Source organism: Perognathus longimembris, chromosome 9 (genome assembly GCF_023159225.1).
Source record: "Perognathus longimembris pacificus isolate PPM17 chromosome 9, ASM2315922v1, whole genome shotgun sequence".
Lineage (NCBI taxonomy): Eukaryota > Metazoa > Chordata > Mammalia > Rodentia > Heteromyidae > Perognathus > Perognathus longimembris.
Window position 1 is genome coordinate 14262902 of NC_063169.1, and position 26846 is coordinate 14289747.

Here is a 26846-nt window from a genome sequence, read left to right on the forward strand (position 1 = left end):
CAGGAGGCTGAAATCTGAAGACTGCACTTCAAAGCCAGCCTGGGCAGGAAAATCCATGAGACCTTTACCTCCAATTAACTCATTGGTAATAATTAGCATATGTCTAGTATAGTCCTAGCAGATGATCACACTAGTTCAATAACTATGTACATATGATCACATAAGATGATGCTAAGTGAAGAACTCCAAGATATGGACAAGCAGTGTATCACTGTTATTTTTAATACACTATGTGAATTTTTTGTTTATCTTCCCTATGGTTTAGCTCCTGTTGTCACTGTATTTGATTTTGGTACCCTGGGCATTGTACATATGTTTGTCTGAATTAGGGAAGGAAAGGGGAACAGCAAAATGGTGAAACAAAGGGTAAAAGGCGAACCAATGCAACAGCAATACTTACAAGACATTATGTTGTAAACTATACAACTTGGAGGGGATTAGGAAGGAGGGAAGGTGGGAGAAAAATGAGCGAGGAGGTAACAAGTTTGGCAAGAAATGTACTCATACCTTATGTATGTAACTGTAACCCCTCTGTACATCACCTTGACAATAAAAATAAAAATAATATATATATATTTTTTTAAAAAGCAAAGCAGAAGTAGCACGTGGCTCAAAGTGTTGGAGTGCTAACCTTGAGCTGAAGAGCTCAGGGACAGCATCTATAACAACAACAAAAAAAAACTCGAGTAATGTTTTCATCTTTGTTTTGAAATACATATCACTGTATAGGTATATAACTCTGTGAGGCAGTTTGCAACAAGTCAGTCAGTCATGGTGGTGGGTGATTGGAATCCTAGGAAGCATAGGTAGGAGGACTACAGATTAAGGCTGGTCCTGGGTTAAAACACAAAACCCTACATCAAACAAAGCAAAAAGAGGCTTGGGAATTGTGGCCCAAGTACAGAGTGCCTATTTCACAAGCGCAGACACCCGAATTCACTAATACATATCTATGTATTAATATATATATATATATATATTTAATTCATGATAGTTTGAAGTGGTATACAGGTATAAAATCCATTCCAAGTTCAAGCTACACTAATATAACAGCACAAGATGATATGTTTTCAGGTTTTACAATAATCTTTTGAAGCTCACTTGTAATGAAATCTTTCAAATGCTCTGAAGAAGGGGGAAGGGAAGGAGAACTTAGGGAATATAACAGAATGTGAACCTGTTCAAAGTATGCTCTCATATCTTTGGAATTATCACGATGTACCCTCTGTCCAGTGCTATTAAAGTATGTGAACAAAAGCCAATAAAATCCTGTCATTTGTAGCATTTTTTTGTGGCATAGAATTTTCTGTTCATAATCCCTTTTTACTAAAGGCTTCATCCAAAAAGTATTTATTCATCCCCTTTCCAGAATATCAGGCCAGATTTTCTTCATATATATTAATCAAAACAGAGCATTACAGCATATTGAACACAAAGCAGATATGAGACTCCAACTCTGGCTTCAGTTAAGCTGGACTTGTTCAAGTTTGCAGAACTAAGCTGGATGCTAGTGGCTCACACCTGTAATTCTCGCTACTCAGGAAACTGAGAACTTGATCTCAGTTTAAAACTAATTCAGGCAGAAAAGTCTGTGATTCCATCTCAACAACTACCAAAAACGCTAGGCTGGAAGGGTGGCTCAAGTGGGCAGAGCAGCAGCCAAGCAATTCAAGCCCCGGGCTCAAATCCCAGGACAGCTCAAAATAGAAAACAATGGCACCCTTTTTAAAATTGCTTTCTTGTAAATAAAGTTTTGTGAAATAGTTTTAAGAGAAATGTTCTTTCTGTTACTGTTAACAGGGAGTGGGCTTCTTATTTTTGAATGAAATCAAAACCATCATTTTCTAATCACCTCTGCTCTGGCCTCTGCAGCTCTCCACATCTGGGTTCTTATAATAAAAGCCAACTGTGTCTCTGCCTCTGGCCTCAGGGGATGAGAGAAAGCTATGGCTGCCGAGCCACCACCTTCACCTTCACGGACGCTGAAAGGAGTCTCCTGGCATGGTGATTCTTACCCCTGGCTACATGTTGAAACCAGAGACTCTCCTGCAATTCACCTGGGCATCAAGAACCTCTAAGCTTCAAAACTGGTCCAGAGGAGCAGTGCCTTCAAGGCGCTCTCCTTGTTTAGCCCAGTGGCCAGTGAGTCAGGGAGTATCAGCAGGCCCAGGAACATTAAGATGATAGCTTCCCCCCTCATAATGGGAACATAGACAGCTCTAGAAGATGTCTGAGAAGACATCCAGCCTCCAGCTCCACATTTTTACGCTTTGGGTGTTTTGTTTTGTTTTTTTAATTACCAAAAGGCCCAGAAGTATGATCAAATAAGATAGCTTTGCTTTACACAAGAATCATTACCGATGTCAGCATGGTGTACTCCACCCTGGCCTTCTCTCACAGAGCTCCAGAACTCCTAAGGATTATATTTTTCCAATCAGAAATTTTATTAGGCAGGTTTGTAGGTTAGTTATATGAACTACTGATGTTCACATTGTAGCCATGAGGCGGAGAAGAATTTTCCTTTCAGAGCAAGGGAAGAGTGCCCTCTGGCGGTTCTAAGCAGCGGTACAGGTCATGCTCACTAATAAAATGCAAAACCCCAGAGCATCTAGTCCTTAGAAGCCAGACTTTCTAAAAAATCATAGAAACATGTAAACATTTAGGCATGTTGTGCATGTAGACAGTGTGTAATGTTCAAACTGGACAAAATTTATCTAATCAAACTTCACTTCGTTAAGGTGAAAATGTAATTCTAGATTTCTGAAATATAGAACGTATATTTGTTATCTTCAATCATGCTACTATGCAATAGTACACGAGAATCTTATTACTACTGGCCTTCAACAGGGGTAAGTCAATACTTGACATCATCAATCCCACTGACAAGCAGCTCTCTTCCACCCCCACATGAACAATTTTTGTTGTTATTGGCTTTGTACTCAAGGCTGGCCCTCTATCATTTGAGCCACACCTCAAGTTTGGCAATTAATTATCTGGTTAATTGAAGTTAGAGTCCTAGACTTTTTTTTTTTTTTGGCCTGGGGTGTCTTCTAGCCAAGGTGCTCAGAGCTCAGTGCCCTCCGTAGCTAGGATTGCAGATCTGAGCAACAGGCACCTGGCCACAAAGAGCTTTTATACTCTTAAGACCCACTGCATGACAGACTATACGAGGACAATTTCCACTGCGTTCTGTCACTTACATCCTGTATCACTGAAGCCTTTTACAACATTTTTGCAGGAAAGGTGCCATGATTTTAACCAAAAAGAACACTGTAGGTTGTTAATAGGCACATCTAAGAAATGGAATCTCTTAAATGTGAACTTGGCTCATGGTTTGTTTTGGGACAGGGTTAAAGATTGTTTGGGGACTGGAGATAGTTATTGTGGGGCACAGATTCATGAGAGCTCTTCAAAACCTCCAAGCTTTATTTTTCTGAGCTTGATGCAAAAGTCCATTTTGATTCTGATTACTTTCAAGTTATCTAGGAGGTAAAAAACAGGTGTGGGTAGGTAATGCAAATGTAATGTTCTGTGTTTATAAAGAAAGCCTCTCCAATTCCAGTCATCCTTCCATCCTAAATGGACCTTACATTTGTTCATTAGATTAAAAAAAAACACACACACACATTACAGAAACACACTGGACTACCAAATTTATACCTATAGCTATCAAATTCATCTCTTATTCATTACCACTCTGAATTTTTCCTCAGTGTAGCTTCCTAGAGAGGACAAATGCGGTCAACTATGCTCCTCTAAATAAATGTGCAGTGTAAGTCTAATAGAGTTGTGGTTTTCTAAACATTTACACAAATTCACATGCCTGGAAGCTCCTACTTTTCAGTGATGGTCTGCGGAATTTTATTGTAACATCACCAAAGTTATTTCTTTCTCAGACTTGAGATCGAGACACAAAGTACTCTCATGTCTTTCTCCAAAAGGCAAACCCAAGGCAGTGACAAGAAGCCCCTTCCCCCTTGTTCTAGGACCTTCAGACTCTCCTCTCTGACTTCAAATACACGCTGTTGGGTAAGGAACAAGGTTAGAGAAGTCACAGTTGAGGAATGAAAACTGAGGATTGTTTTTCCCTGGCATTAGGATCTCAGATATTATCTTTCTTTCATCTTTTATGCACTAAGCGTTTAAAATCCACAATGAGATTTTGGGAACGATCCACATACAGACAGAAAAGCAAAGAAAAAGCAAACTCAAAAGCAAACTTCTAAATTAACAAGAAGTTCAAGAAGAGGTGGTTACCTGGATAAGGAAATAACTATATAATTGTAATAATGTCTTACATTTCCACATCACCCACTTCTTGTTATTTTATGTATTTTTCCCATAATGAAATAAATGAATACATTATTTTCATCTGACTAACTTTTCCAGTTGCTGCATGTATCTACCCTTCTTTCAAACAAGTATTTCAAACAATCAGGGCAGCCCATTTTGCTATTTTTTCCCCAAACCTCTGCAATTTGGTTTCATACATTTTGCTTGTTTGGTGCTCTACCACTTGAGCCACAGCTCCAATTCTGGCTTTTTATATTGAAAAATATTGGGGCTGGGGATATAGCCTAGTGGCAAGAGTGCCTGCCTCGGATACACGAGGCTCTAGGTTCGATTCCCCAGCACCACATATACAGAAAACGGCCAGAAGTGGCGCTGTGGCTCAAGTGGCAGAGTGCTAGCCTTGAGCGGGAAGAAGCCAGGGACAGTGCTCAGGCCCTGAGTCCAAGGCCCAGGACTGGCCAAAAAAAAAAAAAAAAAAAAAAAAAAGAAAAATATTGATTAATATTAGTGGTGATGTACAGAGGGATTACAGTTACATAACTCAGCAATTTCTTTTGGAGCAATGCCTTCCCTTGCTCTCTCCCAGTTTTTCCCTCCCATCCTTCACCTATAAGTTGTTCGTTTTCAACACAGTGGCCAGTGAGGACCACTGCTGCCTCTGTTCACCCTTTGTCCTTCCATCTCTGTGCCTCCCCTTCCATTCCCAAAGACACATAAACAAACACAACAAAAAGAGAACAAAAAATGCAAAAAGGAAAAAAAGTCTTGTTTCCATTTCCTGAAATTCATTTCAATAAATATTACTTTTATGATCAGAGGCACAGAGGCATTATGCCTTTCTCTTCCTAAGAGTACCCTCCTTTGAATGCCTAGAGTCCTGTAGAATTTATCATCTCCCCGTATATTTTAGATCCAGCTTCCACATAAAGAGAAAAACGTGTGCCATTTGTCTCTCTGAGCTTGGCTTATCTCACCATTTCCCTGCAAATGACATTATTCTTTCTAATGGCTGTGTAAAGTTCAACTGTTAGGTACCACATTTTTTTAATCCGTCCATCTATTAAAATCTTTAATCTTTGAAAGAAGATAGAATTGTCCAGAGCATATACAAATTTTCATCTAAAATGTCTAGCTACTCAGGAAGCTAAAATTTGAGCATCATGAGTCAAAGCCAGCCCCGGCTGGAAAGTCTGTGAGAATCTTATCTCCAGCTAAACATCAAAAAGCCAAAAGTTGAACTGTGGCTTAAGTGGTAGAGCACTAGCTTTGAGCAAAAAAGCTCAGGGACAGTGGCTAGGACCGAGTTCAAGCCACAGGACCTGCGTGTGTGTGTGTGTGTGTGTGTGTGCACACGCACACACATGTGTACACCATGCATGCTAGCCCTGAGGCTTGAACTCTGGGTGCTGTCCCTTAGCTTGTTTTTACTCAAAGCTAGTAATCTAGTACCCTGAGCTACAGCACCTTTTCCAGCCTTCTGGTAATTAATTGGAGATTAGAGTCTCATGGACTTTCCTGCCCAGGCTGGCTTTGAGCCGTGATCTCCAGCTATCAGTCTCCTGAGTAGCTAGGATTGCAGGTGTGAGCCACCAATGCCCTTCTGGTATGGTATTCCCTTCATTTATCCAAGCCATTCGCCCTTCAGGTCACACCTGAGTCTGATTAACCACCTTTACAGCTATGACAAAACACTGAATGACAGAAAGGAGGAGAAAGTATAAGGCTCCAAACCACATACGAAGAGACCTAATTTAATCCATGTGTCTATGTATATGTACACATATCTATAAATGCTCTTGGGTATTTACAGGCAACAAGACTGTATATAATTTTTTTTTCACCGGGCTAGGAATATGGCCTAGTGGCAAGAGTGCTTGCCTTGTATACATGAAGCCCTGGGTTCAATTCCCTAGCACCACATATACAGAAAATGGCCAGAAGTGGCGCTGTGGTTCAAGTGGCAGAGTGCTAGCCTTGAGCAAAAAGAAGCCAGGGACAGTGCTCAGGCCTTGAGTCCAAGCCCCTGGACTGGCCAAAAATAAAATAAAAATAATTTTTTTCACTGCCTTTAATGGCTTTTCCACATTTTAAAATTAATAAAAGATATTAGTGATTACTTTCAGGTGATGAAGTGTTTGTCTCTTTTTTAAAGTTAAGTTTTCTACACTCTCTAAGGTAAAGTACAATTTTTTTCTAATAAAACAAGCTTTTAAAAAGCTCTTTACGTCCTAAGTGCATTTTCTGCTATTGTACAAACATGAAATAATATTCCCTGGAAGTGTACACTTAAAAGTGTCTGATTGTTGTTTTGTCACAACTAAAATATATTTAAAAAATAGGAGCCATAGTGGAACACCGAGTCATTGTCGTCGTCGTCGTCATCATCATCATCATCATCATCATCACCACCATCATCACCATCATACAGTATCAAGTAGGAAGTAAGTTCAACTGTGGGAATGGCCAGCTCATAGAACCCCACAATTTACACAGCTTGTTCAGTTCACAGTCACAGAAGTATCTGGTACTGGCACAACCAGATTCTTTTCCATTCCTTTACAGTTACTAGGAAAACCCTGAATTCTAAAATGATTTCTCCAAAAGGCTTTGAGATTTTTATTTCAGGCCATTCTTTCTGACTACCTAGTATATCTATCTTGACTGGTAAGCTTGTAAATTCCCAGCTGGGTACTACAGGACCATTCCCAGTGATGCCAACGATTCGCTTTCCTGAGTTCCACGCTAACCACCATTACCTGAGAATATGTTAAAGCCATTAACTTATGCTCACACTGGGATAGTTTTCAAATGGTCTCTTACCCATTTCTTAAAATTCACCAATCATATACATCATGAAAAATGTCCAAAGGCCATCATAAATGCCAGCATTATTGGTTTTATTTTTAATGAAGTAACTTTTCGCCTCAAAACATCCACAATAAACAGAATAAGACATTAGGCACGCGATGAGAATATAAAACCCATGTCTGCAGAAGCAAACAGTATTGAAGTCCATTAGGCAAATGAACAAAAGTGAAGTGACATTCCAAACATCCACTATGTTGTTCTTTAAAAGCACAGCTCACAAATTTGCTTTTGGTTAAGTTTTTACTCGTAAACAACGTTAAGTCAGAATGGACAATGAGGTACTCTAAATACTACACAGGATAATTTTTAAATGCTAGATAAACACTGTATTAAAAATACACAGAAATCAGGGTTCACTTTGGTCTCTAGTACGGTTAGACTTGTTAATACCAAAATAGCAACACAGAAGAATTAAAGCCAGCTTGGTGGTAGGTAGGTGCCAGTGGTTGACAGACGTAAGCAATTTAAGAGGTAGTCAACACCAATGTTGTTAAGCTGGTAACGCTCACAAGTGTTAAGCCATACATGTATTAAATATCATAATACTTGGCCACATGACAATACTTTACCATAATTTTGCAGCTTTGTTTCAAGCATAAAATGTACAATCAATCTTAGGTCAACCTCGCCCGCTAACCAAACATCTAGGACACAGATGACAACCACCACATCTCCGTGGTGCTTTCAACAGCTGTTCTTTCCTAAGACAAATAAATCTCATTAAGACATCTAGAATTAACGTCAGGGCAGCTGCACTTGAATATACTGTCCCAGATTTTATAACCAAAAAGGAAACACACACATATATTTTATGATAAACATTTCTCAGAGAAAACAGATAAATTAACTTAAATTAACTTTAAGACTTAATGAGATTTCCTGTGTCCTGTAAAATTCATCTTACAGTGAATGTTACAAAGTCTATTAACACTTATGGGCTTCTATTCACAAACTAAATACAACCAGCAGTAACTTGAGGCTGTACAGGTGCAAAATAAAACAGAGCCAGAATTACAGAAAAAGAGGGGGGCAATGAAAACATATCACATTGGGGGTGGGCTTGATGCTAATAACATGATGGTTCTTGATTTTTACATTGCACGCTAAAACTTCCAAGTTACAAGCAGGTAAAAATCTTTCTAAATCTTTCGATTGTAAAAATACATCCAAACACTAGAAATGCAAGTATAAAAATGTTGCCACTATATTCTGCCATGCAGCAAATGAGTAGCTTACAGGGCTGACTAGTAGGACTTCCTCTATAGATATTACATTCGTGCTGACAGGAGGGTGAGGTGGAGACAGCTTAACTGGCCCACCATCAGTGACCCCTGTAGACTGGTGCTCTCCCTCAGTAGCTATGAATGGCACTATATTTTTAGTTCACTTTTTGGTAAGCCAGTGCTAGTTACTTGCCCGGGGATGCTGCAGTGTGCTTTGGCTGCAAGGCAGCAAAGACAAGTAAACAAAGGAGATTGGCATCTTTACACTGTTTGCCCAGTAAAGTACAACTACACATACAATCTCTCTTTAAGCTACCCCTTCCTGCCCCCTACCTCAGGATAAGGCAGCTATTTTCCAAGATTGCTTCTGTGTTCTGTTTGGGTCAAGCTGAAGAGCTCCCATAATTCTTTAAATACATGACAACCTTAAAGAAATGCTTGGAGACTTTGCTAACACTATGAGATACTTCATTGTTCACAAGTGCTTGGAAGATAGGTGCAGCTGTGGACTGGTATTTGTGATATAGATATAAAAGGTCTGTACCCAAGGATTACCAGACACTGTAAGGCTGGAGCAGCATAAAAGTATGCTATGTATCAACTATGAGGTAGCCTTTTGCTGTAAACAGAATTATTTCACTCATGTCATTGAACAATGTGCTCACATCAATGATATTCACATCTGTAAGGAGTTGAGGAATTCTGCTTTCAAGGACTTTCGTGTGAAATAAACACAGAACTGATTTGGGATATTCAGGATTATGATTTATGTCAAACTCAGAGGTAGATACTAACATCAAATACATGTACTTACATAAAGGTCTAAGTTATTTGGCTTGTTCCGAGTAAGCAGGACTGTAGACTAGTCTGTAAAGAAACATTTTATGGTATGTTCCCTGAGCAAAGTTCTTTGTCCTGAGTACATTATGTAATAGTGACAATATTCTCATATAAAAATATAGACCCCAACTTTTAATCCTAAAGTAGGTTTGGTATGTGCTCTTGGTAGTTCAGTCTGGCCAGATGCTGAAAAAGATGTCAAATTGCACCCATAAGGTCTGCAGTTCAAATGTTTCTGTTTTCTAGTTTTACTCTTTCCCCTGATCTCAGTTCTGACCTTTCATACATAAACAGGGAATGTCCAATTTTCAAGTCCATAATTTCCCATTCCTTTCAAGTCAAGAAACTTTGGTTTGGATTTTCAAAGTGACACGGTCACATTTTGCACTTTTACTGTCAACCTTCTTATCACATATGCTAAAATTAAGAAATGCCACTTTTTATTTGCCTTCATAATTTAAGCAAGCTTGAAATCCTCACATAAGGCAAGGAAGTTCTTCTCTACAGCTATCACATTCAATATCGTCAAAAGTAAGGATTGCACCCCAGCACACTGGTATTTCGGTTTGTACTGGGGAGGTGCTCACAGCACTATGGTGGAATTCAGGCTGAGTTCTAAGGGCCAGGAAGCCAGCCTGAGGCAGCTTCTCCCCGTGGCTGGCTGAGGCAGCAACAACTCCACCAGTCTCCCCTGACAGGGCGTAGGAGGGAGGAGGAAGTGTTTAGCAGTTTCATTTGAGTCCTGCTGTTTTCTTCTTTTGATTATCTGAGCTTATACCAATAGGCTCATATAAAATTATATTTGTCAACATTCATCATTATAATTATTTAGTTGGTACCTTCTTGGATATTTTAGAAATTTGCACTTAATATATAGAAACAGGATAACTCCAAATTTTTTCATGATGATAATCTAATGGAACCTAATCAATCTGCTACTACACCTAAAACTGATCTGAAAAGATTCTGTATCCCCAGTACTGAATGTTCACTCGGAATACCCACTACATGGTGGCTTCAATCTAAGTACGGAGGGAACATCCATGACATTATTGTGTATGGGTGGCGGGGGAGGGAGGTGACAGAGAGGTTCTGACCCTTCTGCCCTGGTTTGTTATTCTAGTTACCTGTCACCAAATACTATGTGTTTTAGTAAAATTCACAGGTCACATTTATTGGGCCACTGTGAGCATTTACTTAATTTTCATCACAAAACTCAGTATTGCATTCAATCTGATGCTTCTTTTGTTATAAAAACAAATTAGAAAACTCTCCAGGGGGAATATAAAATAGCCACCAAAAATATCCACCAAATGTTTGGAGTTTTCCTGCAAGGTCTTCAGTAGTCAATAGGGAGGGCCTCCTGCTCTAAGCGATGGTTAGAAGACTGATTTAGTCAAGGGAAGCTGCTGTTGCCACAACCCCTTAAAATCTTAGAATATATAAGAGATGATAATAAACGGGTATCAAAATACCACTGAACACATCACCCTCCCTTTCATTTCTCTTAATAGGCATGTAATTTACAATCATAACACAGAATTAAAAACACTGAAATATCAACACAGAAATTACACATTCATTGTCTTTTCTAGAGGTATGTATCCCAGAATCAAAAAAGCTATGGCAGTCTGAGGCATGTGGAGTTAAAATATTACCTTTAAACAGGAGGAAAAAACAAAAAACACTCCATAGGTATCAAGAAAAAGAGGCAATCCCAGACCCAGGAGAAACTGGATATTTAAAAAACCTCTAGTACCATATAATTGGCAGCTCTGAGATCTGAGATCCTTTGGTTCACACAAAAGTTAACAGTCGTGTTTTTATGTTTATGTAATACAAAACCTGGTATTTAAAGGAAAACTCCGGGATTATTTCTGAAGCCATCCTAAATGCTTCACATGGAGTTTTAGTTCCTAGAGATCTCCAATTATGTGTAGGAGGGTGTGTGCTTATATTCATATACACATATATAAAGATACAAGCTCTTTATATACATGCCAACACTCCTCTGTCAAACTCTCAAATGCACACATCCATCTACCACATACATAGTATCTCCTCAGAATTATGAAAAACAGGACACCCTGCTAAATGTAATTTGCTCAGAGTGATTTGTCTGTTTAAAAAACTCACAGGTCCTCAACAGTAGTTAAAATCCTGGGTTATCTGCTGTCTGTAGAATACTATTCCCCTGTACTTGCATGAGGTAGACTTCCCAACAGGGTAGAGAGCAAGATGTTAACAAGCATTATGTCTTTTTCCTTTTTTGGACAGAAGGCCCCTTTTTGTTTGGCTCTTCTGGTGCGACAGATGCTTTTGCAGAGGAAGCTTCTTGAGGCGACCTGCCTGACCTTTCTGAGATCTCTGACCTGGCATCCCGAGGAAATGATGGTGACGCACAGTCACGCCCGACCCCCACTTCTGAAGGGGAAGCCGAAGTGCATGGCTGGGACTCCACTTCCTGTCTTCCCTGAGAACTGGCAGGCAGCTGGGCAACAGTTCTGTGTGGGCAGTTTGCTACCATGTGCAGGATGCTCTGACAGTAATGGCACTTCTTTGGCTGAGGAGGTAGACTACATTCCTTAGCATGATGGTCAAGGCCGCCACAGTTGTAGCATCTGCAAGAACGAGGAAAGCATCTTAGAAGTAGGTAGCATGCATCACTGAAAAAAACCTTAAATCAATCATTTAATAGTTGATTAAATTATGTAAAATAATTGACATAGGAATGTAGGTAACTAATTACCAAAACACACAAACTGTCAATGAAATCAGCTTAATGTCCCTTCTTATAAATATGTATTATTTAAATTGGCTATATTGATTCCTTCAAAGATCATCATCCCTAAGATGTTCCAGCAACTTTATAAAATTAGATTTGCTACCCCTAATAGACAGCGAAAAACAAGAGTACCAAAACAGTAATTTCCACCAAAAAATATTGATCAAAATTAGACTACTTATTTCAAAAGAACAGTTCAGCCCACTAGAGGGCAGCCCACAGTCAATAAAAACCAACCAGTGGTCTTTGAAAATATGTGTATAAAACCACAGCTGTTTGTCATGATGTGAACTAGCAATTTGCTCAGTAATTGGAAACATTATAGATCAAATTAAATGTTATGAGTTTAACACTTCCTTGACTTTTTTTTATTATGGAAGTCATATGAACTGGAAGAATATTTTCCTTTATACAGTGAAATCTGACATATCATTTACCTAGTTACTACAAACAAGTATCTGGGAAAATTGTCAAGTAGCTTTTATGTAGTGTCTCGACTATGAAGTGGTAGGGAAAAAAAAAACCTTCTAAACATTACAAGCAAATTTGACACTAAGTTCAGTGAGTGGAAAAACTTCTTTTCTTTCTATAGAAATTTGTTTTCTGGGGGGCTGGGAATATGGCCTAGTGGCAAGAGTGCTTGCCTCGTATACATGAAGCCGTGGATTCGATTCCCCAGCACCACATATATAGAAAAATGGCCAGAAGTGGTGCTGTGGCTCAAGTGGCAGAGTGCTAGCCTTGAGCAAAAAGAAGCCAGGGACAGTGCTCAGGCCCTGAGTCCAAGGCCCAGGACTGGCAAAAAAAATAATAATAATAAAATAAGCAATTAGTTTTCTGTTAGGGTGAATTCTCCTAAACTGAAGTAAAGATAAATCCATCTTTAGTCAGAATATTGATGAGTACAAGTAAAAAAGGTTGTGTGTGTGTGTGTGTGTGTGTGTGTGTGTGTGTGTGTGTGTATGTGTGTGTGTTAGTTCTGGGGCTTAAACTCAGGACCTAGGTAGGTGATGTCCCTGAATTTTTTGGCTCAAGGCTAGTGCTCCACCACTTGAGCCACAGATCACTTTTTTTGTTTTGTTTTTAATTGGGGATAAGAGCCTCATGGACTTTCTTGCCCAGGCTGGCTTTGAGCCACCATTCTCAGATCTCAATCCTGAGTAGCTAGGATTACAGGTGTGAGCTACCAGCATCCAGCTCCTAATTTTTTTTATAAGCCAAAAGCAAAATAGGTAAGAACTGTGAGGATTTGTTAAAGACCACATTGACAATGAAAATTACTTGAAATGATTTGTATGTGAAAACATAATGCTTAATAACTTATACTACTTTATAATTAAAGACAAGCTACTAACCTAAGAAGCCATGCATGTAAGGACATAAGTTAAACTGGGATAATTACTGTCTATTTCTCCAAGTGACAATATCAACTTAAGACTTTAGGAGAACAGTCACAAGATGGCTTTTATCCTTTGCAAGAACTAATGGATATTAATTTTAACAGATTATATCATACTTTCCAAAATTAAAGGGAAGACCCAAAACATCAAAGTGTTCTAATTCAATTACTAATTATGCAATTACATTCCATAAGGTGATTACAGAATAACATTGCAATCTGGATTCAGTAGTGCTTTGGCCATGGGTTTTAAGTGATGGTACAAAATTTTAAAATACTGATTGTTCAAAATAATACTTTTAAAAATGCTACCTTTAAAAAATGACTATATTATTTATAATGTTTTTTTTACACAGCTCTCTTCTGTAATAGAAAAGTGAATTCTTCAATTTTCCCATGTGTAAAATATCTTCTTTTGAGTTCAATTCACTTTCTGAAGATAACAGCGAGCGAGCAGCTCATTTTCAAAGAGACACAGGAGGTGAAAGGCTTCAGAAATAGACTCAGCTCTCCAGTGTACATAGCAATTTTAGCAATCATCGTGGTATGGGCTGTGCCGTCCAATTCAGAGAAACCCTGCCCCCTCACTGACCAAGGCCCTGATGCAGGAATTTACTTTCACCAATGGAGTGTTTGATCACACTTGTGCATTTAGCACTTGGGTAGTAAAAGTTATTTTTAAGGGTAGTGTGCAATTTTGATTTCCTTGCATTTGGACTTTCATAGTTAATTCACCCTTTTGGCTTTTAACATGTGTGCTATCACTAGGCCTGACTGCCTTTCTCACTGAAAAGATTTGTATTCCATGTATATGTGGTTAGCCTGGGGAGGGGGGAGGGGAGGAATGGTATTTATCTATTTAATTACACACTGTCAATCATTCTGACCAAAAGCCCAGATCATACCCCATTATGAATCTCCTTCCTTCCCAGGAGGCTAGCAACAAAGTGGAAATGTTCAGAGACTTTTTAGCTCATACACAACACCACAGACACATACTCTACGCACACTAAACATGAGTCTAGTCTCTGTGTGTGCTCCACTCTTCTCCAAATGAGTTTGTTTGAATGTCACATTGCAATGAATATAAGAGCAACATATTATGAGCAAAAAACTATACAAAGAAAATTCAAATAATACTTAGGTATATATGTGCATGGTCCAACATAAAAAATAAAAGTATCAACTTGCCTAGCATGTGTGAAGCCCTGGAATCAATCTCTAGTGCAATGAAGAAAATAAAAATTAAAGCTAACTAAATAAATGTTCATACTAAGTATTTTACAAATATACAATAACACAAAGGTTTTTTTTTTAAAGATAAAACAAATGTTCAGCACTTCTTATCTTAGCAGTTTTGGACAGTAATGGAGTTTTAATTCAGGTCTACATACTTGCTAGTTACACACTCTACAACTCAGACAACCCTCCACTTCCTAATTATATAAGCTTTTAAAGATGAAATATAATAACAAATAAAATAATAAAACTGTTTAAAAGACTACCAGAATAAGATTCTAATTTTTTAAATGAAAGGAGGATACAATCAGTACATAGATGCACCTAAATCTTTTAAGCTTTAGAATGGAAATAATTATATCAATGTGTGTATATTCACATATATATGTATATATTTTAAACATTACATTAGATAAGAAGTTAATAACAATATCCATGTTTTTCTTTCCTTTTCTTTTTGGTGTCAATCCTGGGGCTTGAACTCAGTCAGGGCGTGAGTGCTGCCCCTAAGTTTTTGTACTCATGGCTAGTGTTTTATCACTTGAGCTTCATTTCCAGCTTTTAAAAAAATGACTAGAGATAAGAGCCTCATGGACTTTCCTGCCTGGGCTGGCTTCAAACAGCAATCTTCAGAGCTCAAGTTAGAATTACAGGGATGACCTGCCAGTGCCTGGCTCAGTTTTGAAGATTTCATTTTTCTAATGAAAATTCTCATGTGTAAATCAGAATTTAGATCTGCTATAACCCTTACATAATATCTTTTTTGGTCCAAACAAGTAAATATGTTCAAAGGATGTCAGCAATAATGGTTAGAGCTGAGCTCAACAGAGGATCCCAGAATACATGTCTTAAAAATAAGATACTCCAATGTCCTAAATGCAAACTTCATCAAACGTACAGTCTCCCTTGATCCCAGAAGCTATTTTAAAAGCTTGGGAATGCCAGGTTAAAAAAAAAAAGGTAGGGGAAGGGTAGGTGTAATTGTAATCCCAAGTATTCACAAGAGGCCTCTAAGGCCAGCCCTGGCATAAAGGGAGTGGGTTCAAGACCCCATCTTTACAAGCGAGACCCTATCTGAAAAAAATAAATAAAGCAAAAAGGGTAGGAAATATGGCAAAAGTGGTACTGTGTCTGCCTAGCAAGCATAAGGCTCTACAATCAAATTCCAGTATCTATCCCAAAATAAACATTTAAGGAGTATGCCACAGGAAGCCAGATATGCCTGTCTGAAAGTATAATGGAAGAAAAATTAGTTGGGGCACTTCTCAGTGCTCAAAAGTGTTAGGAATGTGTGTGGAAACTCGTGCATTCCTAAGGGTCCGATGAGAGAACGAACGACAAGGATGGTGAGATCCAGAAGCTTCTCAGGAGGAAGAAAATGCTGAAAGGAGAGTAAAGCAGTAAGAGTTTCAGGGAAAGCAGAGTGGAAAAAGAAGTACATGCTTCAGACAGGAAAAAAATATAAACATGGGAAGGGCAAACTTCAGAAAAGAGAACTCTCTAAAGAGAAAAAGCTTGAAACAGTACAACTAAATTCCAGAAATGAGAGGCTTAGCTTAGTATAGCTTAGCATGAGATCCTGTTGTCAATTCTCAGCATATAGGCACACAAGACCCATAGAAACACACACACACACACACACACACACACACACACAGAAACATACACATAGCACAGAAGTATACATACACATACACATTCCTCTTCCTACAGAAATCACACTTGTAACACTCATCAGCTCTATAATTTATTCTAACATGTCTAAACATCTATTTTCTAATTCAATTGTGTGCCAATTAACACAACACACACAAGGGAATGTTACCATAGTCCAGCGGTGGTATAAGGTGGTAAGACACTCAAGAGAGCTGAAAAGGAGAGGACTCTGAAGAACTGGAAGTGTGGTTCAAGGAGTAGAGTACAAGCCATGAGTAGAAAAAATGAGCCAGAGCTCAAGGCCCTGAGTGCAAGCCCTAGTATGGCACGCATATGCATGTGTGCATGCACACACACACACGCATGCACACAAATATATACATAACCAAAAAGACTAGAGTATGGTATGTGAAAGTGTGGATTTCCATGGTAACCCTATGAACAATTAGCAAAATGAACAGAGGAACCTGATATATACTTTATCTGAGGTGGTAGGGGTGAAAGAGAGAAGAACAGACAGAAGAGGAAGAGTGGACAAATGCAGCCTTAATATTCAATGTACACACATGAAAATGGAACTAGAAATTTTGAGAGGATGTTTGGGGTGAGATAAATGAGGTAAAGAATGATGGAAGGGATAACCCTGATCAAGATGCATTGTATTCACAGACTGACATGCTGAAATCCCTTTGTACAACTACTTGAAGATAATTTTTAAAATGACTTATTGCTGAGTACTGGTGGCTTATGCCTTAGCTACTCAGGAGGCTGAGATCTGAGGATCACAGTTTGAAGACAGATGGACAGAAAAGTGAGACTCTTATCTCCAATAAACTACTCAGAAAAAACTGGAAGTGACACTGTGGTTCAAGAATTAGGGTGCTAGCCTTGAGCACAAAGAGGCTCAGGGAAGAGCCCAGGCCCTGAGTCAAAGCTCCAAGACCAGCCCCAACCCCCCACCCCAAGGATTTGTTGATTAATTTTAAAACTGACATGTTGAAACCCTTTTGTATAACTATTTAAAGATGATTTATTTAAACGACTTAAAGGATAAAGATCCAGAGTGTAGCTTTTGATAAGGACAAACTGGCTGCCCTGGACCTCCTAAAGGCAAGAGATACACACTGTGTATGTGACCAAGACCCTGGTTTTCTGATAGCTTTCAGGAATCTAAACATTTATCTTGGTATGGTTTATCCTCTCCACAGGATCTGACCCCCAATACCCAGAGGAAACTTTTACACAACACAAAAACTAGAAAGGTTCTTTTGAAATGCGCCCGTCTTCTGATCTTTGTCAAAATAACCTGTTCTTAAAGGAGTTTGCTTTTTTTGAGTGTGCTTCTTCTATTTAGCTCTTCTTTTGTCTAAATCCTAAGACTGTAAGCCAATTAACATATTGTAAAGTTAATATCTGTTAAATAAGTTTAGCTAGTATTTATTAAGTACAAGTTAGTCTTCCTAAATACTGTAGTAAAAATAATGAATTTTCAAAAATATCAGCTAGTATATCATGACACAGAGCTAAACAGAACTAAAATAATAGATAGTAATAAATAGGTTCAATTCACTGAGAGCTTACCATGTGTCTAACACAGTAAAGATTTTTAATGTGAATAATTTAGTCTTCACTTCAACTCCTACTGAGTACTGCAATCTCCACATTGTACTGGTAACAATGTACTGGTAAGACTCACAAGGTTTACCAAGAAGAAAATTTTAACAGAAAATAATACATTTCACTTCCATTTTTATTATATAAAATTTATGGCTACAATACTGATTTAATTTTATACACATAAATCTAAAGAAAATATATCTTAAATTTAAAATACACACACAGAGCTTGAAACCAATTTTTATGAGACCTGGGCTACTGTTTTGTCACTATACTTAGGAGGGAGGTCAGCTTTTCTTTGAGTTAACCTATCTATAAAATCAAAAGATTAAAATCAAAAGGACTAATCTAGGCCACGCTTTTTAAAACTGACAATGGCAGATTTTATTTCTAGCCTTCCTATAGCTGATATATTAAAAATGCTTTGTTTTAAATTTCTACAGATAATTTTTAAAATTCCCTTTATATATATTTGTATTTGTCAGTCCTGGGGCTTGAACTCAGGGCCTGAGCACTGTCCCTTGCTTGCTCAAGGCTAGCACTCTACCACTTGAGCCACAGAGACACTTCTGTTTTTTTCTGTTTGTGTGGTGCTGAAGAATCAAACCCAGGACTTCATGCATGCTAGGCAAGCACTTGACCGCTTTACCACATTCCCAGCCCAATTCCCTTTAATAATACTTTTAAGACTAAAAATCAGAACTTTAGGTCAGCATGGTATAATCAGTGTTATCAAACTGATTCAGTAAAACTAGTCAAAAAGAGAGAAGGCTGCCATCTTAGGCTAAGAAATCTAACTGGTAAGAATTGCAATCAGATTCTACTGTTAGAGTGAATGTAAATAGAGCCTGCTAGTTGTCTTGGAGAAATTGACAGTATACTCCAAAATATTCTTAGCAACTCTCAGAATATTCACTGATAAACACAATGGTGTGGATTTGGGCATGTCTATATTGGTAAAGAGCTAGAAAAAGTATTATCAATAATTGCAGTAGAACCCATATGGTCTGGCTACAGAGTCCACACTCTTGACTATTACTATAAATATGTAAAACTGAAAAATAAAGCCCACCTATACCAACTTGGCATTAAAATTAACAAAGTAACAAATTTATATAATGACCTCAAAAGGTCCCCAAGCAAACTATTAAAAACAGCAAATCAAATAATACACAAATAAAGCATAACTGCCTTGTGCCCAAGCCATGATTTGTGTTCAAACATGATTTAAGTAAGTACATGCATCTTTTGGGATAAATGGTGGTACTATGCTTTGAACGCAGGGCTACCTCTTGGCTGCCAAGTCATGACCCAAGCCCCAATCTTCTATGGGGCTTCTTTTTATGATAGTCTCACTTTCTACCAAGATGTGTGTCTGAGACTGACCATTATTATTATTACTCATGAAGGTGAACCTCTTTTGCAGTAGCTCTAGGAAGAATTACCTTCGAATTTTTAAAAAAATTACCAATGCCTAATTCTACTCCAGATCAATTAAACCAGAATCATTGAGAGTGAAGCTCCAGGCATCGGTGTTTTAAACAACTTGATAGCAGAAAGCTACCTCAGAACCTCAGCTGCATGTAAACCCATTTGCCACTGAAAATCTTACCAAGGAATAATTTTATTACTATAAAGGACTACAGTTCCAAGCAGAGTAAATCTTTCAAAATTTTGTTTTCAACAGGTCACTGATATCTCTGAAAGATTAAAAAAAAAGATGAACAAAGGAAAGAAGGGAAGAGAAAAAAGGAAGAACAGAGAAAGAGAGAAGTAGAGAAGAATGGAGTAAAGTATGTGAAACTTTGTTCCTTTCTGAGAAATAAAAATGACTTCTTGAAATTTTTGGCTATGATAGCTGAAAAGTCCATAGCTTTTCATAATGAGAAATCCCTGCTTATACCTATTTCCAGTGGCTCATGCCTGTAATCCTGGCTATTCAGATGGCTGAGTGAGATCTGAGGATCAAGGGTTGAAGTCAGCCCAGTTTGTGACACTCTTTTCCAATTAACAGGCAGTCAGAGTGGAGGTGTAGCTCAAGTGACCACCCATGAACAAAAAAGCTAAGCTCTAGCCCTGAGTTCAAGCCCCAGTATTGGTACCAAATAAATACAAGCATACATACAAGCATAGATACATACATACATAAAATCTCTTTATTTTAGAGAGAAAATACTACAAAAACCTCTTTCATTTTTTACTTCAGAAGTCATTTCTCTGTTCTGGTGCCATGTTCAATTATCCAAGGTTCCATTCAAGAAAAAGTTTAATGTGTCATCTAAATAGATAACTTAGAATTCTTTAATCAACTGTGACTTTCTCTAAGCTCACCATCATCATCCCCATTTAACATTTGTTGACATTAATATTTCCTATATTAATTCTTAGTTCTCCATAATCAGTTACCTAGCTAAACTAATCTCAAAAAGCATATATATATATATATGTATGTATATATACATATGTTTGGTATAGATATATTCTTTCAGTTTTCATGACTAAATTCTATTGGCTTTTAAGAGAAACTGGTTTTCTCATGGATGTAAGATCTGTATGTTTTATTAAAAATGACTAACAATAAGATTTAAAGGACAGACATGTTCGCTAAAATAGTATCATTAATAAGGTAACTATTGTTTACTCTTACTCCCTCCACTTAAGAGAAAAAGTCTGTGGCAGTTTGGAAACCAGTTTAATTAGACCGCCCTGAATAAGTTCCCAATATTATTAAATTGAAAATGAAATTTAATCAATATAACTGCCAAACAATTCTTTCTAGGGCATAAGAATTTGGATGGTAGTATATAAGCTAACTACTTCTATGGTAGTATAAAACCAAAGTGAACTTAAAGTTCTAAAACTGGTGGTAGTAGGAACGAGTTCTCCATTTTTCTCCAACTCTGTTTGCAGATTAAGCTCATTTTGGCTTTGTACTAAGTTCAAAGAATTTTCTTGTTACTTGTCAACTACTATGTTCTTTGAGTCTACTATATTCTTTGAGCCACTGGTTATATGTGAAGAATAATCCATATTTTTGGCCTGTTCATGGATTCAGCTGTTAATAATACCCATGCAAGCATCTTCATAAAATCTGAAAAAGAAAAATGTACAGTTAAAAATACATTTTTTGAGCCAGTTATGGCTCAAGCTTGTAATCCTGCTTAGAAGAAAGACACATGGGATGGCAATTTGAGGTTAGCCTAGGCAAAAAGAAGTTTGTGAGACTCCAACTCAACCAATGGCTGGGTGCCATGGCTCCAGTCTACTAATGCTAGCTACAGGTGAAGCACAATGGCTGAGTAGAGTGGTGTGTGCCGGTTATTCCCTGGTACACAGGAAAGCACAAGTAGGAGGATTGCAACCTAGGCAAAAAGTGAGACCCTACATCAAAAGTAACAAACACAAAAAGGAGATGGAGACATGGTTTAAGTGGTAGAGCACTGTGTAAGGTTGTTGGTTCAATCCCTAATACTGCCAAAAAATAACAACATATATATTATGTGCACAACTTAGGAATAGGTGTAACGTATGTATCTGCTACCTTTGTATTAGATATGTGTAATAGCTAGCAGCATAAGACTTATATACTGATTAGAATTTTATGCCTTTGCCTGTTTTAGGGATTGTCTAAGATTTATTGACTTATGGGCTCTGATTAATACCATAGTCTATCTTGTAATAACAGCTTAAAAAAAAAAAAAGCTCAGAAGTACCTTGAAAAGCAGCTAAAATACACCAAGAACTCTTTTCACAAGCCTTTCATCATCTTATAAAAACAAGGTAAGATGGAAATTGGGGAAGGATATGTCATGCAGTGCAGTGCAGGTCATGGAGAGGCAGGAGGGAGCATGGAGACAATTTAAAAGAGAAGAGGCCACAGAGGGAAATCATCAGAAGCATCGGGGCCAAAGGGAGTCCTTTTCATGTCAGGGCACTTCAGTCGGCGTGGTTATAAACCAGACATTCAAAAAAGGAATTCACTCACTACGTCTAAAAGTGGTTGATAAGATTCTGCAGCAATTCCAACAATAATCGCTTGTTGAACATTTTCCACTTTGTACTACTCTAACTTGAAAAGAAATGTAATAATGAATTCTGGGTCATAAGTTAAATCTTTATCTGAAATAGAAATGTTATCTCTCACTTAGATGACAAACAACATCCCAGACAGGTAATCTGTTCTGGCTAATGGAAGATTTGAAAAAACGGGGAGAAAGATGTACTCAAACATAGATAACTTAATGCTTTGCCATTTCTTGTGAGTAAAAGCAGACTGTTATGAAACAGGAGCCAACCCTAGTGGGCACGTTGCTTGGGCTGCTTTCAGAACCCACAATAATAAGGAGCGAGCTTCAGATGAGGAACGGCATGCACATGCAGAGACAAAGCAAGTGCATTTTTACAGAAACAGTATTAGAACTATCCATACTGGTAACTTTGGCTCTTGTTTGAAGTTTGGTTTGTCTACCATATTTCATCACTCTGACTTTTAGAAGGTTATTTGTACCATCATCAACTGTAAAGGAAATATATTCAACTTAGGTGGAAATGATCTAAATTGGGTATTTGCTTAGATAGAAGAATCAGTTAATAATGCATATTCTGTAAAGTTTGCTCATTGATCTATTACAAAGAAGGAAGGAAGAAGGTGGCATGAGAAATCCCACAGGAAGAAAAGATAAATTAAGGTCAAGAATCAGTTTGGGGGGGCTTGAGTGACAGAGCAGAAGAAAGCTGGCTAACAGTCTAAAAGAAGGGAGGAGGTAAAAGGAGTTAGATTAAAAGAAGTTATCCTAACAATCAGATATTTTATTGGTTATTCTGGATGTTAAAACATTCACTATTGGGCTGGGGATATAGCCTAGTGGCAAGAGTGCCTGCCTCGGTATACCTGAGGCCCTAGGTTCGATTCTCCAGCACCACATATACAGAAAACGGCCAGAAGCGGCGCTGTGGCTCAAGTGGCAGAGTGCTAGCCTTGAGCGGGAAGAAGCCAGGGACAGTGCTTAGGCCCTGAGTCCAAGGCCCAGGACTGGCCAAAAAAAAAAAAAAAAAAAAAACAAAACATTCACTATTGCTGTGTTATTGAATATCGAATCCTGAATTTGCACTATATTATTGAATTAGTAAGCCGTATTCATAACCTCTGCATTTTGACAATGTTTACATGAACAACATTTAAAAATATTTACAGAGGATCAACTGTCTTAGAGTATGCTGTTTATTGTGAAGTATACAAAATGTGCCCTTCTGTGCACGACGCAAACGTAGATTGTACAGAACTATCTCCTATCATGGCAACTATGCAATAATCTGAAAGAGATAAGAAGGGCGGTACACAAGGGAGGTGTATGTAGGAGGACTACAGTCTGGGGGATGGTTCTGGACAAAAACACAGGACTCTATCCAAAACATCTCAAATGCAATAAATGGTCACCTTCTGAGGATGACCCAAGTGACAGAGTGCCTGCCTAGCAGGTAGGAAGCCCTGAGTTCAAACTATAGTACTACCCACACCCCCCATCCCAAAAAAGCAAACAACAAAGATTTTTTTTAAAGCTGCTTTAATAAAGTTGATGTCTTATTCCAGCATCAGCTAATGTTAAGGACAATGCTGGAAATACAGATGAGAAGTAAATAACCTCTTTCCCATTTTCCCTCTAGTCAAATTGGTCTTCTTGTGATTAACTATATATTACCCTTTGCCAAGAATCAGCAGTTCTTAAATTGTTCTCTACGTAGGTGAAAATTGAGTAAGAAAAACCACTATCATGTTCAGATAACCTCCTTAAACTGTGATAATTCTCTCCTCTTGTATAGGTGTGATCTTAAAAAAACTAGAGCTGAGGGTGAATTATCTAAGGTACTTTTGTTCATATAACTAGTCACTTCTCCCTACTGGAGAAGTTTCATGTTATGGATCTTTTTAGGCGACTAAACCTTTATAGCAAAGCCACCAAGACATCTTTTCAGGTGAATATGTTAAGGCTGTGCCACAAAGAGCACATGGCCATTGATGTAAGAGAGGCTTACAAAAAAATGTACTCATTACCTTATGTATGCAACTATAACCCCTCTGTACAACACTTTGACAATAAAATTAAGTTACAAAAAAAGAAGAGAGGCAGCTATGAAACTCAGGATGGAGGTAAAAACTGAAGGCAAGCATAAGAAAGCGTTAAAATAACACATATGGAGTTAGACAATTCACAAATAGTCCCAAACTCTCAATAATGACTGATGATTAGGCTAGATTGTATACATGTTAACACATTTATTTGTATATGCTCCATAAAACAATGAAAAAATGGCTTTCTTTACTTTTGTTGTTGTTGTTAAGGTACTGGGGATTGAGTCAGGGCTCTGTGCATACTAGACAGGTACTTGAACTATGTCCTAGCTCTTGTTTTAGGTTATTTTTCATGTAGAGTCTCACTTGTCTTGCCTGGATTATGATTTTCCTTTTCTTTAGTATCTAGGATGAAAGGTAAGCATCACTGAGCCTAGCATTTTTTTTTATTGAGATTGGGTTCCTCTTAATTTTTTATTCTGGCTAACCTTGAACCACAATCGTCCCAATCTTAACCTTTTAAGCACCTAGAATTACTGGTATGAGCTACCACACCAGGCTCAAAAAATAGTTTTCTAGTAAGAACAATTCCATAAGTATTTGAATGTTGAGTTTTCATATCCTGTGGTTATCTTCTGGATTTGGTTAGTGAGAACTTACATGAAAAGCTTATATTTCCTCAGTAGGATGAAATAAATAAAATTACTAATAATTTTTTTCTGGTCCTGAGGATTGAACTCTGGGTTTGGGCACATCCCTGAATTCCTTTTGCTCAAGCCTAGCATTCTACCACTTGAGTCACAGTGCAACTTCTGCCTTTTCCTATGATTTAATTGGAGATAAAGAGCCTCACAGAATTTCCAGCCTGGGCTGGCTTTGAACCACAACCCTCAGATCCTAGCCTCCTGAGTAGGTATGAGCCTCCAATGCCCAGCAAAAATTACCAAATATTTTTTGCTTAAATGGTTTTTAAAAATACTCTGCCAGTTGTGGTAGACCTTTTTTCAGACAATACTTAATGGTTGATTCCACAGTTATATTTTATAAATGAAACATTTAAAGATATTGTATCTGAACTGGGTATAATCCCAAGCACTTGAAAGGATGGCAAGTTCTATACTAGCCAAGGCTATATAGTGAAATCCTATTTAATAATTAAAAAAAAAAAGTTGCAAAGGCAAAATGCTACTTATTGGCCACACTGAATGAGAAATTCTTTTTACATAATTAAGTTTTGTAATCTGACTGAATACCATATATATGCGGGGAAAAAAATACCATATATATGCTTCCATGGAAAACTGCAGGGTCTAGATCCAGAGCATACACATTGATACTATCTTGGTCTGATTCTAACTGGGGTGTTTGACAGCTCTTTCCATGCTGATAACAGAACAATACATAGCTGTTCTTCTCCAAAGAGACAACGCTATCCTGGCAAGCAGAAGTTCAATTGATTTCCTTTCCCTAGAGCAGGAGCTGGTTTTGTCTCCATTTGCACATTCATTTCACTAGTCCTATCTCCAAGTATGATGCTCTATTGAACCAATTATAGCATTTGCGTGGTTCTTTCATTTAACTGAGTTAAAATCTTGCAAGTCTACTCATTTTATATCTGTATGAGTTGTGATGTTGGTCTTGGAACATTACCCATTAACATACAATAAACTACAGAAGTCACTATGTGAGATGCAAAAAATCATTATTGACAGTCTTTGGAGCACACAGACTCTACAAGAGAAATAAGCTAAATCTACAGCTAACTTTAACCTGCAGATGAAAGTTAGGTCCAATTTCAGATTTTGTGTTTCTTCCAATTCTTACTTTTCCTGTTTTGAAAAGGAAATTATCTTTATTAGAATCATATGTAATAAGATCTATTAAGATAAAATTCTTATATGAGAATGATGAAAAATTAATGTGACAAGAAAAGGAAATAGAAGATGATATAATCATAGGCCAATGACAGTAAAGCAAATAATCATTATCCCTTAACCTTTCCATTTCTTAGTTTCTCACAGAATTGCCTGAATATAGAAAAAACATTTTCATAGTTCCTGGTTTGTTTGTTTTATTGATTGTGGGGCTTGAATTCTGGGCCTGGGCGCTGTCCCTGAGCTCTTCAGCTCAAGGCCAGTGCTTTACCACTTGAGCCCTAGCACCCCACTTCTGGTTTTCTGGTGGTTAATTGGAGATAAGAGTCTTTCCCAGACTTCCCTGCCCGGGCTGGCTTTGAACCAGGATCCTAAGATCTCAGCCTCCCAAGCAGCAAGGATTACAGGCATTCATAGCTCTTTTTTTCTGAATAATTACTTATTTAATGTTAAAGTGATGTACAGAGGGGTTACAGTTTCATACGTAAGGCAGTGGGTACTCTTGTACAATTTGTTACCTCCTCCCTCATTTTCCCTGCTTCCCCCTCCCCCTTTCCCTCTCCCAGTTCTTTTCTTTAAAAAAAAAAAAAGTACACTGAATCAACACAAGAATTCCAAATTTTTCATTGTCTATAAGTCAGAGACTTGACAAAAAAAGAGACATGCATAGTGGTTAAGGCAATTGAGACAGGCTGGGAATGTGGCCTAATGGTAGAGTGCTTGCCTGGCATGCATGGGTTCGATTCCTCAGCACAACAAACACAGAAAAAGCCAGAAGTGGCAATGTGGTTCAAGTGGCAGAGTGCTAGCCTTGAGCAAAAAGAAGCCAGGGACAGTGCTCAGGTCCTGAGTTCAAGCCCAGAACTGGCAAAAAAAAAAAAAAAAAGACAATTGAGTACAAATGCAAAGACAGTAGCATTCCCTACCAATAATGACGGTAAAATTAGTATGCAAACAAAATCTCAAGATCTTCATATAATAC

The 26846-nt window shown here is 37.9% G+C and overlaps 1 protein-coding gene across 2 annotated transcripts in view; it reads right to left on the reverse strand.

Moving 5' to 3' along the window:
* Window positions 1-11475: 11475 nt before the first annotated feature.
* Lin28b (lin-28 homolog B) overlaps window positions 11476-26846 on the reverse strand; it is a 77697-nt gene continuing 62326 nt past the window's right edge. For both annotated transcript variants that reach the window (XM_048354597.1, XM_048354596.1), the window contains one exon: window positions 11476-11845. In XM_048354597.1, the coding sequence (XP_048210554.1) occupies window positions 11476-11845 (370 nt within the window). The remainder of the gene's footprint in view (window positions 11846-26846) is intronic.